Consider the following 23,271-nt stretch of genomic DNA (forward strand, 5'->3'; position numbering starts at 1 on the left):
TCTGTTATTTTCAGTCACTCATACAAATGGTTTGTAAATTAAAAGTATCTTCCCGTGTAGCTGTCAGTACTGTCCAAAAAAAACAAATATGCTTAATAGGATTAGTGGCATGCTTGTATGCGTATTACGCTTTATTGTCAAATGATGTTATCAACATTACTTACTCAGATTCACATCTTTAAAAAAAAAAAAAAAAACATGATACATCAACATGATAGTGTATCTTTTCTATCACTGATATTTAGCCGATAAAAAGTTCTAGGAATATATTTTTTTCAAAGGTTATTTCGTTAATTCTGTCAGAGAGATTAGGAAGGATATTACAGCTTATTTTCAAAATAGGAACTTACGACAGCTGTTTAAATGTAATCTCAACATTCTCAATCTTCAGTATCAAATATGTGTATTTCAAGGGGCCAGCGTTTTTATAAGAATCATATTTTTTTCAGATTTGTTAGTCTTTGTTATGAGATGACAACATGTCGTTATGTTGATTATGTTGAAATCCTTTGAATTGTTCTATATTCGACGCCTTTTTTTCCGAAAAACAATGATTGACAAGAAAAAAGTGGAAAATAGCCCCTTACGTTCAGTGACAGTGTGAGATCAATTTGCGTACACGGCTCCATTATTTGTAGTTGATAACAAATTTTAAAAAAATCTGAATGCCAACAGTTTTGCTTCCGTACATTTCACAACCATACATTTTATACTGTGAATAAATCGCACACCATTCGTTGATTAATGGGAATGGCATAACGCAAGAATAATGGGTTTAGGGAAGGAATGAAATTCTCCAATCACAAATTCATTTCATCGGTCATTAAGTTTGATATATTTTTGTCAACGGTTCCAGTATGTGCAAACTGTGTTCTTGTTGGAAGTAACGTCGCCCTCTATCGCAAAGTTGTAGGCCTGCGTATCCAATAAATAGCGCCCTCTTAATTTTCATGAAAGCTACGGGCGGTTATTTTGGACCCGTGTTAGAGTGGTGACTTCTTTTAGGGGAAATCGGGGATTATATTTTTGGTGACTTCATCTGTATGCGTTCTTATTGGGTAGATTTTGTTTTACCGACGCAAGGGTCATACACCCAGTGGCGTCGCCAAGGGGGGGGGGGGGGGGGGGGGGGGGGGGGGCGCAGGGGGGCACGTGCCCCCCCCCACCCTGGAAAACCTAGTGCCCCCCCCTCCAAGTGCCCCCCCCCCCAACAAATGCTGGTGCCCCCCCCTATCCTCTGCAAAATTCTGCGCGTTGTTAAAATCATTACCTCAAAAATAGTAATTTCTGGAGATATCTTCAGATCGAAATTTAGCATCAAATGTGGCACCATTTTGCATCTAGCCCATCCTCCGTATGCGAAAATTTTCAAAAGGGGAGGGGGTACCCCCTCCCCTTAGACCCTTAGACCCCTCCCCCAGGCACCCCTCCCCTTAGACCCCTGCCCCAAGACGGCGATCCGTATCCACCTAAGTGCCCCCCCCCATCATATGCTGGTGCCCCCCCTGTGCCCCCCCCCCCCCAGACTGAAAAGTCTGGTGACGCCACTGCATACACCATGCGCAAACTACTTGCGTATACGAAAATGTACGGGCACCCAGGCGCGGATCCGGGGGGGGGGTTGAAAGTAAAAAAAAAAAAAACAGCTCTCACACCTTTCTGTAATCTAGGTTCAATAATCGTCAAATTTGAACAGCGCCCCCCCCCCCCCCACCATTTTTTTTTATTTTACGGAGGCCAAGTACGTGTCCGGAGAAAACAAACCTGTGTGCATTTTCAGATTTTTTGGCTGATGAAAACCCCCCAACGAAAATTCCTGGATCCGTCGGTGCCACCGACCGTGGAAACGGCACTGCGAAGTATACTTTTCCTTTAAAATATTTTGTGAAAACAGGGAGCGATTATCAGCAGTGGGTGCACCGAATATAGCCTATAGCTTGTGAGAGCTGGTTTGAACTTGTCATGTGAGGGCGCACAAATTGAGACTTTGCTCGTCCCAACAGCTCTCTATCAATGACCTTTACTTTCTTTTGAAGTCTAATAAGATACTTTTTGGGCGGCACGTGAACAATGGTCGGCACAGACAATGTGCACACGCGACCTGAATGCACGAAAAAGAGGCCTTTGCTAGGGCAATGGCTTCGGAACCCAACGGCACCCCTGTGTAAGCTCACCGCTTGAACCAAGACTACCATTCGAGCTACATCACGACCAGGAAACAAATCTGTAAAAACAAATCTGGATATTTCAACATGTAGCCTACGTGCCGAAAAAAATGACGTGTCCCGCTCCAGAAGTATAGACTGAAAACGTCTATGATGACCCTGAGACTTTTGCGTGCCGAGTGTGGGACTGAAAGGGGAATTCCCCGGCATTGTGACTGCTCTGTATAAGAACGGGTTGGGACAATAGACTGGAATTAAGTGACGTGTGCTTTAGGCCCCCAAAAAAAGTCTTCGGTTTCTGGTATGGAGCTTGCCCAAAAAGTGGTGCGGCGACGCGGCTTTTTTTTCTGTTTTATTTGCTTCAAATGTCGGCTGATGACTGAAATGGTGCCCGACTAAACTAAGTGCAAATATTATGGGAGACCAGAGAGGCCACATAAAGCTTATTCTCGATCATAACCCCATCTAAAAACACGTTAAAATTGTGCAGAAGCAGGATTCCAGTCAAACCAGTGAGTTTGGCGGTTTTGAAACATCATTTTTCATTGAAAAAAAAACTTTCATTTTGCCGACGCGCATGGCTACGGCGACGCGCGCGCATACCAGAAACCAGATACTTTTTTGTTTGGCCGTATAAAGTGTACAGCCTCTAACCAATGATACTAACCACACGCAAGTCCTGCATCTGGAAGGAAATATATTCGACCTGATTTTTGTGTCAACATTTCTCCATGATAACTGAATGCAGCAAATTTCATGCACAAGTTAAATCTCACTGTTCGTAAATTCAAGCAAACCCGTTCTTACAAGGACAACACACAACTCAAGCAGAAATATCCATCTTCACCGAGCACAGACTTTTCATGCACGTCCTGATCAAGTTTTGCAGAAATGTGGATGTTCAGCAGATGATACAGCAGTTTTAAATTTATTATGATTTCCGAACCCCCCCCCCCCCCCGAACACCAACCCACCCACACACGCACACTCACATATTCCTCGAGGTAATTCTTGTCTTTTAATTTAAAAATTCTTAAACAACTGTCCATCTTTCTGTTTAGATTTTAAAAGCTAGAATTTTAGTAAAACCCATAATAATTTTCTTTCCCCATTGGCTCACTTTCGATCAAGAATTGATCGGACATTCGTTTTTAAAAAGCTGTCTAATTATTCAGTTTGTCTTTTTTTCCTGGTATATATCATTAATTCCTATGAAAAGTTCAATTCAGAGTTCTATAATTATTGTTAATGTTCATGTTCCTTAAGGAAATAAAAGTCAGATAGTATGAAGATTATTTATATTATACGCGACTATCAATTATTCAACGAGGAAGCGAATTCTTGGCCAGTGTGTGGTTTGGCATACAGCCCCGCTTGATATGGTTGACTGAAAAATGAACTCATTTCATATTCACGGCTTCCTTTCTACTTTTCAGACAGCATTCACGTCTACATGAATTGTTGTTCTCCCACAAGTTCAATCTACACGTGACCTTTACACGCTTCACTTATTCACGGCTGCGCATGTATTTCGTCTGTGACGTTTGTGAAGGAAACCAGTTTACTCTCTATTCTGCGCGGAACATGGCGATTTTCGTGTTTCGACTTGTGATCCAAAAGTTACCCATTTAGTATAAAAACGAAATATTGTTGCTGTACAAATGACACCATGGGTTCATCGGCAAAATGTCTTCTGCTAGTCCCAATGTTTTTGTGGGCTTGTACCATGCTGCACACAGGTAAATATACACCTACATTTACAACCCGGAAATGATATAAATAAATGTGTCTTGATGTATATCGCACCAATCTATATAGTATGTGGAAATCGCGACTTTAATTGAATTTGGTAAAAGAAAGTTCTTTGCCAACTTAGGCAAAATATAACTACAACCGATATCACATTCCTCACAATTGTTTGGCTTAATTATTTGAAACAATCTGTCGAATCATAGGTATGACAAAATAAATTTACTTAAAAAAACATCCCTGCTTTTCCCATCGTGAATCAAATCATTAAAATAAAAACAGGGTTGCACTCTTGGTTTTTTTTTTAATCATGTTATACTCGCTTCGACATACAAGAACGGAGGTTTAATAAATTGAACATTGAACACTGAAAAGTATGCTGTATCTTCACATTTGTTTCCCCCTGTTTTAGTTGAACAGTTTTGATAGTAAAACAGTGCTATTTCTGTTTTTACTTATTGTAAACATGCGGTGGAAAGTGTTAAGGAAACGGTTGGACTTTTGAAACGTGATTTCCCATCCGGCCTTTCACTATATGTGGGTTTTGCCAAACTCTCATGTTCCGGAATCATAGAACTAATGAAGTGACGATGAATACTCTTTTCATCTCTGTGTTAAATACAATGTCCGTGTTTTTTTATTGTTTGATGATAGGTTTATCCGTTGATCTGGATCTGCGAGGCAAGACGGCCACACAGAGTAGCGACTACTATGATACTGATCTCGGTATACCTCTAACTGCAGACAGAGCATTAGACGGAGATACCGCAACATTTTCACACACTCGTATGGATTTTCCAAATTTTAAAAAAATATACACGAATATATCAGGCCCGTACATCAAACCCTTGAAGGCAACGATTTGAAATCGTTCCACATAATTTAAATATTTTGAATTGATCGAAGCAGGATTTATTGCGATTCCGATCCACTGAAATAATTCAACTATTTTTAAGACGACGTAGTAGATTGAACATGTATATCATGAGAAGGTGTCTTAGGTATAGTATTAATAATTCCTTCATTATAGGCCTTCTTATGTTTTACTGTAGAAAAATTGAACATTATGGTAGACGGTAATTTTAAACTCGAGCCAATAACCTGGTCTGAAATAAGACGCGTTGGAATTGCATAAATAGCGAGACATCAGGGGCGGATCCAGGAATTTTCGCAGGGGGGGGGGTCTTCGGCAAACAAAAATCCGAAATGTAGACAGGCTTTTCTCCGGACACTTGGCCTCCGAAAATCAATAGGTGGGGGAGGAGGATGGGGGGGGGCGCTTGTGCCATATTTTCAATGGGGGCGCTGTTCAAATCCGACGATTATTAACATTATATCCCAGAATAGTGTACATAAACCCCCTAACCAAGCTGGCTCTGTCCGTATTTTGTGCAAAGGCGGACATTATTACCAGAATGAAATGTTGGGTGTCAGAGAGGGGGGGGTAGCATTTTTTTTTCATAAATTTCTAGTGATATTTCTTTTGTTGACAGAGCTATTTTTTTACGTCCAACCCCCCCCCCCGATCCGCGCCTGGACATGAGAAGAACATGTGAAGTTCAACCTTGTGCACATACCTGACAATATGTGCACAAGTCAATCGTTTCATTCGTCTCATGCAAATCTGTCTAAATGTTGAAATCGTTTCAAATAATCGCAACTGATATTCCGCCTAGCCTGTATCCACATTTATGCATGCTAAACCATAAATTTGATGACTTATCCATATTCACATAAAAGATGCAACTAATTTTGAGGAAGCGTTGCTGCATTACTATCTTTGTTTATGAATTCAATTTTCGCCAGTGTGCACGGGAAACCAATGGTGGAGAGTTGACCTGGGGGATACGTACTGCTTCACAAGAATCACTATAGTCAACAGAAATGAACTCGGTAAGTCTATTAATGCGTGTGCAGTAGCAAGCAAAAGAAAAGATTAGAGAATATTCTCTTGGTACGGCATTCATTTTAAGATCAGTTCTGTATTTTGAGGAAAGCTGTTTCATAACGTTACCGCAATTTCCTGTTTGTCACAATTTATTCTTGTATACATATGGTGATATCGGGAAAAAATAATTTGACTGCATTCGTTAGTTTATTACCTTAAACTAGAGTAAAGAAATTTGAACAGCCGAATCTTCAAAGTATGGAGTCCTCCAGTAGTCTAGAATTAAGATTTGACTTACACATTATTCGTGTTCTTCAGTCAGATAGGCATTTCTTCTCTATCACATCAACGCAACAAAATCTTAATTGTTGGCTATTCATTGAAGGGAAAATAATTAAAGCTACAGCGGTAATTTTGCAGTGCTAAGTACTGACTGCATTCAGCAGCCATTCTCGACATGTGTTTTTATGTTAATTCATTGAATGAACAAGAGGTCATACTAACCACAACACAGACCTCAAAGATAACTGTAGTTAAAACATTTTATAAATATGCAAAGGTATTTTGAAATCAAATATTTCCAAGTAAAAAAAAATTCAGAAACGCAGTGTATGAAAAGAAATAATGGAATACACTTTTACAACGGTTTGTTATTATAGGTCTAAACATTCAATCACAGTTAGGGAGAGAAACGCCATTTGCTTTAATGCATCGGTGAAAGTTTGAGTCGGATTCATTATCAGATATGCATGTACCAAAAACGAAGCCTCCGCCAGCCGGGTGACGTTTTGCAGCTGCTTATAATTGAAATTTAACTTTCAGGAAAACAATTATTAATATTAAATTAAGTTAACGTTGTAAATGTAATGCTTCATAAACAGCCCCGATTACCATTCTAACAAGAGATGGTGTTATGCAAGAGTTAGTATACCGATGATATTTCATTGCAGGTGGGCGACTGAACGGTGCTGTAGTGCGGGCTGGTTTGGATCCATCAGATTTCTCACAGAACACACGGATAGGAACAGTCACAAGTACCCAGGCAACCAACGGAGCAACGATTCCTTTTACATCGAATCCGGCCATCTCTGCTCGATACGTTAGTGTGGAATTGTCAGGGACTTGCCTTCAACTGGCTGAAGTCAGGATTAGCACAGACGACATCATTACAAGCAGTAAGAGAAAAACTTTTTGATGACGAATAAATAATCTTAGCATCATGATGACCGACAATACAACATTTCCATCTCCGCCACGCTGGTGATATAACAAACAGTCTCGGCCACATTTTCACTGATAAACCTAACGGTCACAAAAAGAAAACAAAATATCGGTTTGAAAAATGGTTGATAGGAGGCAAATTCCATGCAGAGTGGTAGTCTTATACAGGATTTTCATTGGTTGCGTTTCCATCGAGATTCTAATCGGGAGCTAATGAATAGAATCAGCAAAGATTGCTCACCTAAAATATGAGACGACTTAATGGGCGTGCCTGCTTTAACCACTAGCTTTAAACCTATCTACTTACAATGTAACATTTCCTGGTCACTGATTTTCACAAGTACTTTTATGTACTCGTATAAAGTAATCACGTGCATTTTTGGCCTTAGAAGATGCAAACAACTGTGGCTCTAATAGTTTGAAAGTCAGCTACCTAATATCTGTTCTTTCCATAGTAGTGAGGTACCTTAGTGACAAAAATGCCAAGGATCGTGACACGGTGGACAAAAGCACCATTTTTTTACCAAAGCATCTCCATGGTATACCTTATCGAAAAAAAGACGGACGCAAAAAATTGGATGATGGGAAGGGCATGTATGACGTCATTATGACGTCATCAGCTAATTATTACATGAAATATATATAAATTGATAATATCTTCTGAACTACAACCATCACAACAACAAAAGTCGCATCAAATAAAAGGGAACAACAAGATCTTTCATTTGAGTGGTATGTCAGGGGTGTGGAATGTAGTAAAGGGTGGTTTTGGGGGCCAAAAAGCACTTTTTTGGTAAAAAAAACCCTGATTTTTGGCTAAATTCATGTATTTTTGTTTGGCACCTTGTTTAACATGCAAACCGTATGTGTTATTGTGAGATTTTGTTTTGAAGTCAGAGGAAAAGGTTCAAATTCTATGCCAAAAGAGTTTTTGCAATTGATTATTATTTTTTTGTAATTGATTATTAGTATCTTAAATGCGTACACTTGAAAAACATATAAATTGATAATATCCTCAGAACGATAAGTATTACAACAACAAATGTGGTATCAAATTAAAGGGAACAACAAGATCTTTCATTTGAGTGGTATGTCAGTGGGATGGAATGTAGTACAGGGTGGGTTTTTTGCCCAAAAGTACCCTTTTTGGTAAAACAAAAACAAAATTGGTGCTTAAATCATGGATTTGGGGTAATCATTTTGGCACCTTGTTTTAACATGCAAACCGTAAGTGGTATTGTGAGTTTTGGTTCTTAAGTCAGAGAGAATGGTTCAAATACTATGCCAAAAGAGTTTTCGTAATTGATTATTGGTATCTTAAATGTTTAAACTTATTCCAAAGATAGGTGGACAAAAAAATGTAACATAAGTTACAGTCGGGTGCCCATTCCAGTGGATCTCAGTTACAGATTCATCACATGTCTCGTTGTCGAGCTTGGAGGGGTTGGGCAATCTGCCGGGTGCATCTGCGATCACCATCATAGCACCAGGTTTGTAGACATCGTCGAAGTTGTATCCTTGTAGCTTAAGACGCTGCAAGCGGTGTGGTGTTCTGGCTAGGATTTTGCGCCAGATCGTAACCAATGGTTTTAATGGTCAGTGACAACAATGAAGTTGGAGCCGAATGAAGTTGCAGCAGTGCCACAGCTTCCCTCTCGATATTCGAGAATTTGCTCTGGGAAGAGGATCTATAGGCTCTTCGAGGAAAATGCGATGGGTTTACCTTCCTGGGTGTTGCCCAATCCTCTTTCAGATGCATCTACTTTGAGGATTGTTTCTATACCTGTGTGTCGGAGAATCGTAGCCAGGACTGAGTTCAGATGGAGTGTTTAAGGGTTGTAAAAGAAGCTTGATGGTCCTCTTCCCAGAGAAATGGTACATCTTTTCGAAGAAGATCGCTGAAGGGAGCAACTTTGTCTGCGCAATTTGGGGTGTAGTGTGAGACATTGTTGACTATGCTAAGGAACCAGCAGTTTCCATCAGGGCGATGAGACATTCGGCCGCTCGTCATGCTCTTCAAGGGAGACCGAACACTGCAATGTCGTCCCGGTGATTGTTCCAATGCATCAAGGCATCTAGCTTATTTTGCCATCAATATTTTTTGGGACCATTATCTTGGCTTACTGATAAGCCGATGAATGGGCGACGAAAGCTGTTAACAACCAAATTGTATGTTGTTAGTTTTTTAGACTGCCCTAGGTGAGCAGACCAATACTCTGCTTTTGACGTCTAGCTTGGAGGAGAACCTTTCCAGTGCAAATTCTGGCTTGAGCTCCTCAAGAGTGGGGATCTTTAGAAAACATTATGTGCTTAGCTGCTTGGGATCCGGACACATCCTGAACGGGCCGTCTTTTTGGCAGTTGCTGTGATAGAGCTGCACCCGTCCGTGTGATGGGAGACTTTTCGTATGACCCAGCCTTTCTCAGTCTTTTTCAGCTTGGTCTGCGGTTTTGGTTTGGCATGAAAGCTGCACCTATGTGGCGGATTTATGTGGGACTGAGTATCTGGCTTGAAGTGTAGGAGAGCGCGTATCTAAGTCGTCGAAAGTATCAAACTGCTTTGGGAGCCGGTCCTTCAGGTCTTGTGTGTCTCTCACCGGAGTGGTAGTGGTCAGCCCTTTGGTTCCTGTGGGGGCCTGAGGCTTTGGGGGCAGTGTGCCAGTGTAGGTTTTGACCAAGTGTAGGGTGCGGCTCGTAGGGTACGTGCGGCTCGTATAGTAGGGAGCCCATTGATAGCTGGTCCTGGCACAATGACCACTTGGAACTTCTCACGTTGCCAGTCATTCTGCTGGTATACCCATAAGGTGTATCGAACCATGGCACATGATTCCGGAAACATTATATGCCTTCCTTGGGAGGGTTGGTTTCTCCAATTGTCTCCGTATTTGTGACGCATCAACGAACTGGTAAGGTATTTGCTCTCGAGTTTGTGTTAACCTAGTTGCAGACATGTTGCTAGAGATGATCCGGACAGATCACATCCAGTGTTCGGCGGTGTTCAGCTGTTGTGCACATCATATGTCCGATGCTGATAAGGTAATGGAGTTGAATGTTTTGATGACTTGGAGACATCAAATCTTCTGCAGTAGCCTGAAGAGGCCTTTTCTACTGACGAAGGTCGAAGGCCTTCATCGGCAAGGCCGGTGGTCAGTACATCGGTCGTCGCTGCTCTCGGCACTTCTCCTGGAGCTGCCGTAAGTCGAAGACAATGGAGAAGATAATGTCGATCTTTAATCTTTCAGCTCTGAAACCGCACTGCCTCTCAGGGTATATGCACTCAGCTCGCAGCTGCGATCTGTTCGACACTACAAGGGCGAAGGCCTTCTTAACGATATCGAGGAGGGAGATTCCTCGTGTTGCACAGATCTGGGATTGACGTCCTGGCGATGTCAAGGGCGGATCCAGAACACAATTTTGGGGGGGCCAAAAAAAAAATTTGGTTCCCCCAAAAAGTGGGTCAAAAAAATTACGGCGTGGGGTTCGGGGCCCGTAAGGGCCCCGAAAATTTTTTGGATTCTAGATGCTCTGTGGTGCGATCTGAGGCAATTTCTGACCACTTTAACCAATGTTTTTTGAGGAAAAGATGGTGGTGTACTCATTGCCTGCCTTTATTGCGATGTCACATAAAAAAAAAAAAAAATTGGTTTCGTTTTTGGGGGAGCCATGGCCCCCTTTGGCCCCCCCCCCCCCCCTGGATCCGCCCTTGCGATGTTTGAAGTATGGGCGTCTTTTTTGCCTTGAGCGGTGGATCTGTTTATTTGGGAGTGGTCTGTATTACAGTCAGCGCTGCGTGTGATGAGAACGCAGTTTCGTGAGGGTCTTCCTGTGATGATGAGATGAAGCTGAAGCCAGTGACGGGATCTGAGGTGCTTCTGCAGCCTCTGCCCGTTCTCAGTTAGCTTGCCAACGCCAACGTGAGTGATGCAGCTGGGCCAGGAGTTGTGGTCAGATCCCACTCGGGCGTTGAATTCGCCATGGAGGTACAGTTGTTCTACGACAGGGATACCTCTGATGGTGGTGTTGAGTTCCTCGTAGAACTGGTCCTTAGAGTTTTATTGGAAGATGATAATGTTGAGACGCTGTGCTATGCAATGGGGTACTTCAGTGGAGATAGGGCTGCTCATTTCTCCATTTCATCCCAGCACATCCTAACCGATTTGACCCCAAATGGATTAGGCTTACTCCTGACTTATTCTAATTGTTTATGTGCGATTCCACGACAACTTTACATTTTCAGGCACTTTGAGACGCAAAAAAGGAGTCTCACCACTAAATGCATTGGTTTCTAAAATCAATTTCAACATAATGAATACAAAGTGGTAAGCTTTTATTTGTGGGCTGTTGCACAACAGTTTAAGCTTTTTTACTTTCGATATATAAAAAGAACGTAGGCCTATGCATGATTTGTTGGAGGTCTTGATTCAAAAGTCTCCTCAAACTGGACATGCATTGATAAAAGTAATGCACACCATCTATTTGCTGGCAACTAAACTATGTATTAGGCCCAAAAAAAATGATAGTAAACTGTTCTGCTTCCGGTTTCCCTACCTACCCTATTCTGACAGGCCCTACCCTAATTTGTTTTATGGGAAAAATGAGAAAAAAAACCCCAAAACAATCAATTTCTCCCTTTCACCCTTGACTAAGCGCAGACGCCTCCATATATGATTGTACACAAACAAAAAAATCCTTACCTACCAACTCTGTTTTCAAATGCCATGTAATGGGAAGCAGAACTATTTTTTGGGCCTTATCAAGGTAAGACAGGAAATCTTAAGTCCCATTTTGGCCCATACCCTAAAATGGTGATAACTTTCCTTACGGTAACTGCAGTTTTTCCACCTATCTAAGGAACAAGTGTAAGCATTTAAGATACTAATAATCAATTATAAAAAATAATAATCAATTGCAAAAACTCTTTTGGCAAAGAATTTGAACCTTTTTGTCTGACTTAAAAACAAAATCTCACAATAACAAATACGATTTGCATGTTAAACAAGGTGCCAAACAAAAATACATGATTTAAGCCAAAAATCTGGGGTTTTTTTACCAAAAAGGTGCTTTTTGGCCCCAAAAACCACCCTTTACTACATTCCACGCTCCTGACATACCACTCAAATGAAAGATCTTGTTGTTCCCTTTTATTTGATGCGACTTTTGTTGTTGTGATGGTTGTAGTTCAGAAGAAATTATCAATTTATATATATTTCATGTAATAATTAGCTGATGACGTCATAATGACGTCATACATGCCCTTCCCATCATCCAATATTTTGCGTCCGTCTTTTTTTCGAAAAGGTATACCATGGAGATGCTTTGGTGAAAAAATGGTGCTTTTGTCCACTGTGTCACGATTTTTTCACTAAGGTACCTCACTATAGTAACGCCAACAAATGTCGATGCTACAAGTATGACAGTCAGCTGGTCTACAGTGCCCTGTGCTAATTATTACTACATGGAGTATGCCCTGACCAACAGGGATCATTGTGAAAGCATCGATCCTCCGACGTATATCACTCCCTGCAATATGTGTCAGGGAAACACGGCTACACTGTATGGCCTGCTACCATTTTCTCAGTACACTGTACAAATCAAGGCTTATGTAAATGGTGCATACGGACCAATACAAACAGGCATCTTCACAACCACATCATCAGGTAAAGTACACTTTACGTTACTCTTTAGCCCATTTCCTTTTTTAAATTGTACTGTAACTTAAGTACTATGAAACCAAATTGCTTTTAATTGCTAGAAATTGTTTTACCTCAGTACATCCAAATGCAATATTTTTACCTTCTGGTTCATTATTTTCTACTACAGCACCGACTGGACCACCCACTATTGTGACACCTGGGTCTCAAGCCCAACGCAGCCTAGCCTTCTCCTGGAGCCTCCCAGCATGTGGAAGCCGAGGTGGTGTCATCACAGGATACGACTATAGGCTAAGTACAAGTGGCGTTGCACCAATGACTGGCCAGACTACAGCTAGTCTGTCTGGTGGAGCAGTTACAATAGGTGGACTTACTCCCTATACTTCTTACAGTTTTCAAGTTGCTGCAAGGACTAATGATGGGACTGGACCGTACAGTGCGGTTGTAACATCAACAACACAAGAAGCAGGTAATATATGGTTTCTGTTGTTCTTCCTCAAACTCATTTCCCTATCTCCATCTTCTCCTTCTCAATTAGGTTTGATTCTAATTTTGATGCGGATGTCCTGCAGTTGTTTATGGATTCTATACACAAATAACCGCTCGAACAAAACAGACAAAAACGCCGGAAATAAAGGAAATTCATTTAAACCACTGAAGTTTTATTCCAAAACGCACTCATTATTGGTTGATTGTTTCGTATTGCACGGTACCGATATATTAAATCAGTTGCAAGAACAAATACAATATTTGTTTCGTGTTCAATTTCAACAGAGCCCACAGTTCCCCGCAATTTTCACGTGCAGTCGGCAGATGACATGTCTGTCAGTCTGGGTTGGAATCAACCAGATCCACCAAATGGACGCATCACGCACTACAATGTTCGCTACTGGAGGCGTGGAGACATGGGAACCACGCAGACTGACTCCGATGTGATGGGGATGATGCATCGTGTCACGGGACTTGCTGCCTTTGTAACATACACATTCCAGGTCTCTATTCACTTTATCAAATGGAATAAACTATATCATTATACGTCATGAATACAACGGACAGTTGTATTGATGATCTCAATTATTGCATGGCATAATCGATACATTGAAATTCACATAAAGTTATTTTACACTTAACTTTATTTTTCGAAGCTAATGAAGTATAACTGATCTTTGTGCTTGAGGAGCACATGTCATGTTAATCATTTTCGTCTGAAGGATAGGAATTGCATTAAGTAATACAGTTTTGTTTTGTTTTTCAGGTGCAAGCTGTGACGTCTGCAGGTGCTGGCCCTTGGAGTGTAGAAATCGATGCAACAACACAGCAAGCCGGTGAACTAACTTCTTTGTTCTTGTGTCCAAACCTTTTATGTAACTCAGTTTGATTCATACCCTTGTGCAATCGTCTAAACTCAAATTTAATAACTTGAACATAAACGCACACTAAATGTGATATTTTTTGTGTGTACTTCCAACAGCGCCAACAGTTCCCTTAGATGTTCGTTCCCAGCCAGTGGATAGCGCTTCTATCATTCTGAGCTGGAGTGAACCAGATCCATCGAATGGACGCATCACGCACTACAATGTTCGCTACTGGAGGAGTGGGGACACGGAAACCATGCAGACTGACACCAATGTGATGGGGATGATGTATCGTATCACGGGCCTTGCTGCCTTTGTAACATACAGATTTCAGGTCTCTGTTTATTTTATCAGATGGAATAAACTACAATCACTGTACAAGTACTTCATGATTCTCTTTGACGAAACTAACATATTTTCCACACTGAAAGATTCCATTAATTATTCCAAATATTTCAAGGTAGACGAACTGCCTGATTGAAATAATCGATACATTGGAATTCACAGGTATTAAACATAACGCTCACCTAATTTTTTTTTCTCAAAGCAAATACAGGATAGCTCATCGTTGTGCTTGAGGAGCACGGGTCATTTAATCATTGTCGTTTGTAGGATTAAATATTAATAGACTACCTGCAAAAATAATGGTATTTTGTTTTTCAGGTGCAAGCTGTGACGTCCCCCGGTGCTGGTCCTTGGAGCGAACCTATCGAAGCAACGACACTGCAAGCTGGTAAACTAACTTCGTTTTGTGTGTGTGCTTTGTTTCACATGTGCAAATCTTCTAAAATTCTTCTCCGACTAAACCTGTTTTCACAATCCAGTTCGACTCCTACCTATAATTGCAATCCTCTAAACGCATATGTACGCTATTAAATTATGTAGCGACTTAACGCACAATAAATGTAATTTTATATTGACTTGTATTTCAACAGCACCAACCGTTCCCTTAGATGTTCGTATTCAGTTAGAGGGTAACGCTTCTGTAATCCTGAGCTGGAGTGAACCAGATCCAGCGAATGGACGCATCAGGCACTACAATGTTCGCTACTGGAGGAGTGGAGACATGGGAACCATGCAGACTGACATGAATGTGGTGGCGCTGATGCATCGTGCCACGGGCCTTGCAGCCGGTGTAACATACCAATTTCAGGTCTTAACATGAAATCACTTCCTTTTATTCTTTATGTCTTTCCCACAGTTTCGTTAATATCCATCAGTTAACGACATATTGACACAATAAATAATATGAATGTTTATGTTTGCATACATTATTCGCGATCTATTTCCAAATCAGCAAAACATAAATTGTGCTCTTCCAGAATTCAAGTGATTTTAAACAATTCTGTCTGATGTTTTGAACCTAAAATAAAATTGTAGGGTTTTAACACTAATGTTGCAGGTGCAAGCTGTGACGTCTGATGGTCCCGGCCCTTGGAGTGAACCTATCGAAGCAACAACAGTAACCGGAGGTAGACAATCGTAGACAATCATTCCCATTGTATTCATAACAAATTAACATGTAGTTTCCATGGTCGCTTGGTATTCCATAAAAGATGTGACCATCATATAAAATATATCATCATTATGTGATCTTTCTTTTCTTTAGTTCCTGGACCTGTTCAGGATCTAAATGTCACAGTGAGGACAGAGACGTCAATCACTTTAACCTGGATCCCACCCCTGCAACCTGGAGGAGTCACTGGTTACATAGTATGTTGTTATTGCCATTTTTATCAATGTCAGGGCCCTATGGAAGGCCACTGAGTGGTGAATATTGGCAACCCTGGATACATTTGAGAAATAAATATATGTACCCTTTCGAAATTGTATGGAATTAAACAATTCGCTTAAAAACGTATTGCCCTGTTATCGAACTTTCAGAAGACAAAAAGGAAAACACACAGAGTTCGGGGGCTAAAATCCAAGTTCCTGAAGTGGAGGTGTGAGCATTTTGTGTATTACGTCTCGACATCTGGAGTTAATCTGAAAGGTCCCTCTCCCTTTGGTTAAACCGGCATCCATAAATAATGGGATTATAAAGAAATCAAGCTCTCAATCTATAGTCTTAAATGTTCTTTTGTTAGGTAGAGTACCGTATCTTGGAGAGGCCTTATCGACCAGACTTCACGGCAGGGGACACATACGAAACTAAGGAAGCTCAGAATTCAACCTCCACAATAACCAACCTGGAACCTGGTACTAAATACGAGTTTAGGGTGTTGGCGAAGAACGAAATGTTTACAGGAACTGAGCACCGAATTTTGGAGGTTTACTCAAAGCCGATGATGGGTAAAACTATTTTCGTTTTAATTTTAATTACTGATTGTCAATATGTGTTAAACCTGTGCGATACGTCTGATGATCAAGACGACTGCCACGAAGGTGGGGTTAAAAAATCTGCTTCGAAATGCACCCTTTGGCGATTACAGTGAAAGATTTTCTTGTTTGGCCTATGTAGTACATAACGGAAAGGTTAGGTAAAGTTCGGTTTTTTTGCATCAAGAGAAACAGATATCGCCTCAGAACGAAATCTTGACAGGAACTCTAAGAACTTGACTGGTGTATACAAAGCCACAATCATGTATGATGTCTGTGTCACTTAGTATTTATAAATTTCAATCGATCATCAGATGAAAACAGGCGTATAGAATACTTTTCAAAAACCACCGGTGCAAAAAATGACTGATTCCTCTGTGTGTCTTGAGAACTGACTTTAAGTCTACTCGTTTTTCAAAGACAGAGAAAACAACAACAATGTCCGACTGTTTCCACTTTTTAAATATAGAAAATATTTTGTGATAAAATACAGAAAATTCAACTTAATTTCTTGTTTTTTATCGCAAAATAAATTACTTTATATTTATTGTATATTCACCCATCTGAAACTAAATGACAAGGACATTAAATGAGAAACCGCAAACTTTTAATTTCAACAGATCCACCTGCTCCACCCAAACCCACTCCAATTCAAGAGAGAACAACAGACATGACAGTCACAATCAGTTTGGCAGCTCCAAAGTCTGCTGTGTACATTGAGTAAGTAAACAAAAACAACCCTTTTGTTTAGAAAAAAAGACCCTTCGATTATAGATATACTTTCAACACAAAAACCTATTATAGCAAAATATAAATGGGCTCTAGTTAGCCGACGTGTTTAAATTTGCTTATCATGGATTTTTTAAACCTGATCCTCGTTACGATCGTTAATTGTCTTAAGTTGCATCATTCACCTGCAATGCTTAATTTCCATTTGAGGCATGCACATTTCGATATGTTATGGTATAAGGTAACTGTTTAAAATGTAATACATGTATTCGACAACATCATATGCTACATTAAAAATCATGTTTTTTTCAGTTAAATTTGTATTATTAAATTTTATTACAGATCATACGTTATTCAGGTTAAGAAGACTGGTACATTGTCTGTGACCAAAAGAGAAGTTACGAGACGTTCTGAGGACCTGGGTGACGGTTACATTGCAGCTAAATTTCCTAAGAATAGCCTTCCTGCTGAATTCGTAGTTGGAGACTCCAAGATGTATGGTGGCTACCGGAACGCACCGCTGCAGCGAGATGCTGTATACAACATCCGTGTTGGGTCTGTTACCAAAGGCAACGAAACTGTGAGTTTCCATAACAATGTTTTGCCTGAAAATTTCCAAAAAACATACTAATGTTTTGCCCGTAAAAAATATCAACGAGTGTTAAATTATTGGCTTTGCTGGAGGGTCGCATTAGGCGTGTCTCTTATTATAATTCTATTCTCTTATTCTAGTAGGGACGAAGCTTTCGTAGCCCAATAGAAACACGCACAAGTAAACAAAGTGCACGTCATCAGTACAGAGGTTTATTGAGTTCATGAAAAGTCCACTCATAACAACACGGCGATGTTAGCATTTTGAATAACCGTTTTTATGTTTAAAATACTCTTAACAGAAGTGATTTATTTTCCCATTTCATGTTCCCGATGTTTCTTACAAAATTAGTGAAACCAGTTTGTTTCATGTTCTTGAGTTACCTATAATGTCGTCTTACAATGTTCTTCGTATCCCTCACTTTGAGTCACATTGTCGTTCTGCAGGAAGCCGCCGTAACATATTCAGAGCCACTGACAGTCATTGGTACGTATATATGAAGAATTTATTACAGAACAGCAAAATACGGTAAAGGTGCTGTGGAAATAACTCACTTGACTAAAACTTCTGAATTTGTTTTTAGTGCAAAAACCATCAGCGAGTGGCAACGGAATCATTATTGCTGCTGCCGTGTTTAGTGCGATAGTGGTTGGTTTCGTCCTAATTATTTTCGTCGGGTGTGTGGTGTGGAGGAGACGAAATCGTCAGAATGCTTCAAACAGTTCTCTAATAGTGCCTAGACCTATGGAACTGGTAAGTGACTCTCATAGCATGCAATTTGGTAATTTTTTCATGTGATAATTTGTTTGATCTAGTTATGAACTGTAAGGTACAAAACTAGGACTGTTTATTGGATGAGTTAATGTGTAGGCTCTGATGCTTGATGTGTACAGTGTTATTGCGAAACTAAAACAACCAAAATATTTCTTCTGTCATTTGAGCTAATTGACTTCAACAAAATGTGTTTCACTTACTTTCAATCATTGTCAAAACTTATTTCATTATTGATTGTGCAGCTTTCACCTTTATAAGGATTTCTTTGACCTTTTTTTAATTTATTTCCTAGGTTGCCAAACCCACAACCTACGAAAACTACCCACCAAGAGCTGTCAACCCCGATGGCGATATATATGAAGATGTTGGGCTTCCCGTCTGGGCCAGGAAACTGGAAATCAAATGGGAGAATTTGATCATCGATGATGAGATTCTTGGTAAGGGTAACTTTGGCGAGGTACGGGCAGGAGGCGTGAAGATCAGAGGCCAGGTCACCAAAGCAGCCATCAAATCTCTCAAAGGTAACTGTACCCATGATCATTCCTGGTCCCAGAGTGCCAGCACTGTGTTCTCTTACTTCCTGACGTACTCACCGACTGACTCACTCAGTGACTCACTGAATGCCACATGTGATCAGAGCTATGGACCCAATTACCCTGCAACAACGATAACGCCTAACAGATGCATGAAGAGACTTCAAGGAATAGCCATGCTGAATCAATAGCATAAAACTGTGTGCGTTGTGCAACCACAGACTGAGTGAATGACTGACTGAAGTTCAGATAATGTCCTAAATCAAGGCTTTAGGTTCCAGCTTGGCAAACCCTGTGTTGTTCATCAATCAAGTTTTGACGATTCGACTTCCTTGTTTGTCGGTATACTGTATTTTCATTTGTCTTTAAATATATACGGTGTTTTGCATCACACTGTAACATACTCATTTAAAAAAAATAGAATTACCAAATAATGAACTGTAAAATATTTGGGCAGTCAGCGGGGAATAAATGTTTCAAAGAAATCTTAGGACTGATATTTGTTTCCTTTTTCTATATACAGACAGCACCTCTGATGCTGCTGCGGACTTCAAGGCAGAGTTGCAGACAATGGTGGGAATCAAACCACACCCTAATGTTGTACGTCTCCTTGCCGCATGTTTTCAAGAAGGTAAACTAATCATGATTTTTATACCAAAAGACAACCAAATGTTTGACATTTTGTAAATACTTTCCACAATTCAAGAATGGGCGTTTGGCAGGCCATAATTGAACAAGTAAAGCTACTCGAATACAATGTCTTCAACATTAATGTTATCAACGGAAATTGTACCTTTTAAAGTTCAAACTACATCATAATCGTATCATTAAAGACAACTAATACCGGTTATTCTACAACTTCGATATAGCTTAAACGTCGAAAACACACACGATCAACATTTTGCACTGTTTGAAACCAGTCAAGAGGACATACTTTTAGGTGAAAAGCGTACGTTAATTGGCCGACCGGACTTTTGTCAATCTGAATTTGGGTTACCCTACGTAGAATCACATTATGAAGGCAAGTTCAAAACCATTGTCTTGTAATTTATTGCAAGGTAAGCTAATTTGTTCGAGAAACGACAACTAATCCTAGTTGTTCTAGCTTTGATAGAGCTTAAACGTTAATAACAACTGTTAAGAAATGGACACGTAGACATACTTTTAGGTAAAAAGGCAAAGTGAATTGGACAACCGGAATTTTGTCAATCTCAATTTTGATAACCTTTCGCAGAATCACATCATGAAGCGAGGCTATTTCAAAAGAAAAAACCCTTGTAATTGTTTTTCTTATCAAAGGCATTCTCTATGTGGCACTGGAGTTTCTTCCCAACGGCAATCTTCGTGATTATCTGAGGAGCATTCGCCCGAAGCAGAAAGGAGCTGGCGACTCAACTGACGGAGCATCTCCGCTGACTTCTTCAAACTTGTTGAAATTTGGCACAGACGTTGCCAAGGGGATGGATCATCTGTCCAAGACAGGGGTAAAGTGTATATTCCCTTATTTTAAACTTTTGTATGTGTTAGTTTGAATACCACAGCTCTGTCGTGACTCTGATCACTTTCAGCATTTTTCGAGGGATTTTTTGAAAGAACGTTATTTTTTAATCGTTTCTACAGTTAATATAACTTGCAAAGACTTGCATAGGCTAGTGTAGTGACAGGTGAATGTTTGCTTGAGGCTTGCAGTGAATGTTCTGGATGTCACTTAATTGTTAGATAATTGCAAATGGTCGATTGAAATACTTGTCCTTTTTATAGATTATCCACCGTGACTTGGCTGCAAGGAACATACTTCTGGCCGACGACCTGACCGCCAAAGTGTCTGATTTCGGCCTTTCACGAGGGGAGGACATCTACGTTCAGAAATCCTCGGTAATGTGCAAAATGTAGAATCATCTTTAAGGGGTTAACTTAAATGATAATGACTAATCAATACGAAAGAAATAACTTAATTCCTTTTGGTGAACATTGTAACAAACCATCTAAAGAATTACACAAAAAAACAATCGTCTCGGTGTTGTTTGGTGTCAATCAAGTACTCAAGAAAGACGATGTATACCAATCATACATTTCGGGTGTTCTTTTGATTGTAGACCAGGATTCCCGTTCGCTGGTTGGCCATCGAATCTTTGACGCGTCGTGTCTACAAGTCCAAGAGTGATGTGTAAGCAAAAGCAACATACTTTCGTCACATAATTTGGTTCTCACGCAGTTATTTTAGATCACACAAATAAGGTACAAGCATTTCGGTCATTTGTCCAAAATAAGTCGAGCAAAAAGGAGTTTCTGTCGTATTGCTATTAAAGGTACCGTCCATCATTTGTAATTTGTGCATTTTGTTCGTTTGATTTTAGTGCAACATAATTTTGTCACAGAATTTGATTCTCACACTGTTACTTGCTTTTGAAACATAGTATTTAATAAAACTTGCATTTGTGCTTTGCCGTGCTCAAATATAGGCTACAAGACTTTGTTCATTTGTCTTAAAAATTACAAAGCAAAAACCATATAAACTTTATATAATTTCCTCCGCCAAGGAGGTTATGTTTTCATCGGATATGGCTGGTTTGTTGGTTGGTCAGTTTGTTGGTGTGTCTGTTAACAAGATAACTAAAAAAAAGAATGGGCGGATTTGCCTGAAACAATGTTTAAGGGGGGCCCTTGGTACAAGTACAAATCGATTAGATTTGGCCTTGGCGGAAGTTTGCTCTCTCTGAGTGATTTCTAGTTGCATATGAGTTTAATAATTGATATAATACAATTATATCGTTCTGTATTACCATTTTCATATTTAAGAATCATCTGTTCGTCCTCTGTTAATCTTGTAGGTGGTCATTTGGTATCTTGCTGTGGGAGATAGCAACATACGGTAAGTTATTAGATTAGATTAGATTAGAAATTTATTGTCCGCATCATAAAAATACAGAAATTTAGTTTCCATTGGCTTATTGTAAGCTGGGCTTTAAGATAGCTGCTAATACGAACACTTCGGTACTAATGAATCAAACTTTTAACTATTAGTTGATTAATGTTTTTAGGGTCCACTCCATATCCTGGTATTGAAAGCAAGTCACTGGCCGAAAGACTGCTGGATGGATACCGCATGCCCAAGCCGGAAAACTGCACTGATGAAATGTAAGTAAATAATAATAGTCTCCTTCAGCAGTATGACTGCAGATTTGAATTAACATTCACTGAATTATTCGAATATAAACCTTTCAAAAACCATAGTTGCGATAATGATAGGTAAGCATTTATTGTAAAAAAGCAACAATTTCAAGTGAACAGACAATTTTCAGAAGTTTTCTGGGGCAGCGAATACACAGAAATAAGACGTTAAGACATACTTAGGTAACTGTTAAAGGTGTTAATTTAGACCCTCGCTTGGACTCTCATTTTAATTTTCTTTGTATTTGTATGGATTCAGTTACAACCTGATGTTGAAGTGCTGGCATGAGGTGCCAAGTGAGCGTCCAACCTTCAAAGTACTCTACCAAGCTCTCGAGAAAATGAACTCCAAATCGTATGAAAATGTAAGCATCATGCCGACTTGAAAATCAAATTTCATGAACACTTTTCAGGTTACGGATGTCATAAATATTAGATATCTTCTGTTACCGAAATGTACGACGGATGCAAATGGCAATTATTATGTATTTGTTTGGCTATTCTCTCAGAACATTAAAGTGAACCGTGTTTTCTTTGATAATATACAGATTTTGTTTCGTTCATTACTTTGAACAGTAAGGCAATGCAATATTTTTGATTTGTTGAAGGTTGTGTTGTCACCGACTGTCTACGAGAACTTCATCATCAAGCATGAGTTTGATGACAACTAGATGACGTCAATATCTTTTGATACGCTGTAATGCATCATCTTCGAAAGTGGTTCAGCATTTTTCCCGATTGTTTTCAGTGTCGGATTTGAGTGTTAGCATTAACGCAGACTTTTATTTGGTAACAATGTCAAGTAGAATATTTTAATCATCTTATGTCCTTGTACTCAGTGGATCTTAATTCATTCAGGATTTAGCCTCTTAACTATTTGGAACAAGACTTACTAGACATTTTTACATTTATTATCAAATTTGCAACTCGGTTAAGAGTAAGCATTTACATTATGTTAAAAACTGTAGTAGGCTGGTTAGAGTATTGTTGAAAATCTAAGAAAGCTTTCGTAAAAGACCATGTTTCAAAATGTAATATTGTATAGCGAGGACGTACCGATGTATTGTGTATAATTCACTTCTAAATTATTGCCATTAAATCAACAGTTGCATTGTATAGCGAGGA

At 39.8% G+C, this 23,271-nt stretch overlaps 2 protein-coding genes across 2 annotated transcripts; both read left to right on the forward strand.

Moving 5' to 3' along the window:
* The first annotated feature begins 3,891 nt into the window (after nt 1–3,891).
* On the forward strand, nt 3,892–8,837 carry LOC119736742. The gene is made up of 5 exons (XM_038210754.1): nt 3,892–3,904; nt 4,569–4,700; nt 5,721–5,807; nt 6,753–6,915; nt 8,777–8,837. Exons 1-5 carry the CDS (start codon nt 3,892–3,894, stop codon nt 8,835–8,837), a joined length of 456 nt encoding a protein of 151 aa, XP_038066682.1.
* A 2,159-nt stretch (nt 8,838–10,996) lies between these two features.
* LOC119736743 (angiopoietin-1 receptor-like) lies at nt 10,997–22,987 on the forward strand. The gene is made up of 20 exons (XM_038210755.1): nt 10,997–11,118; nt 12,390–12,679; nt 12,843–13,142; nt 13,448–13,665; nt 15,431–15,500; nt 15,638–15,741; nt 16,116–16,320; nt 16,968–17,067; nt 17,419–17,660; nt 18,119–18,154; nt 18,252–18,421; nt 18,735–18,963; nt 19,499–19,606; nt 20,275–20,459; nt 20,737–20,850; nt 21,072–21,142; nt 21,807–21,847; nt 22,017–22,113; nt 22,406–22,511; nt 22,755–22,987. The coding sequence occupies exons 1-20, from the start codon at nt 10,997–10,999 to the stop codon at nt 22,815–22,817; spliced, it is 2,871 nt and encodes a 956-aa protein (XP_038066683.1). The 3' UTR covers nt 22,818–22,987.
* The last annotated feature ends 284 nt before the right edge of the window (nt 22,988–23,271 follow it).

Source organism: Patiria miniata, unplaced genomic scaffold, assembly GCF_015706575.1.
Source record: "Patiria miniata isolate m_02_andy unplaced genomic scaffold, ASM1570657v1 HiC_scaffold_3, whole genome shotgun sequence".
Classification (NCBI taxonomy): domain Eukaryota; kingdom Metazoa; phylum Echinodermata; class Asteroidea; order Valvatida; family Asterinidae; genus Patiria; species Patiria miniata.

What these genes read in the sequence shown, in the direction of transcription:
- LOC119736742 (XM_038210754.1), top strand. An exon ending in AGTCAACAGAAATGAACTCG is followed by an intron (nt 5,808 to 6,752) that starts GTAAGTCTATTA and finishes ATTTCATTGCAG; the next exon opens with GTGGGCGACTGAACGGTGCT. An exon ending in CGATACGTTAGTGTGGAATT is followed by an intron (nt 6,916 to 8,776) that starts GTCAGGGACTTG and finishes ATCCTCTTTCAG; the next exon opens with ATGCATCTACTTTGAGGATT.
- LOC119736743 (XM_038210755.1), top strand. Translation starts at nt 10,997, where the DNA reads ATGGAGGTACAGTTGTTCTACGACAGGGATACCTCTGATGGTGGTGTT. An exon ending in ACGCTGTGCTATGCAATGGG is followed by an intron (nt 11,119 to 12,389) that starts GTACTTCAGTGG and finishes TTTTTCACTAAG; the next exon opens with GTACCTCACTATAGTAACGC. An exon ending in CTTCACAACCACATCATCAG is followed by an intron (nt 12,680 to 12,842) that starts GTAAAGTACACT and finishes TTTCTACTACAG; the next exon opens with CACCGACTGGACCACCCACT.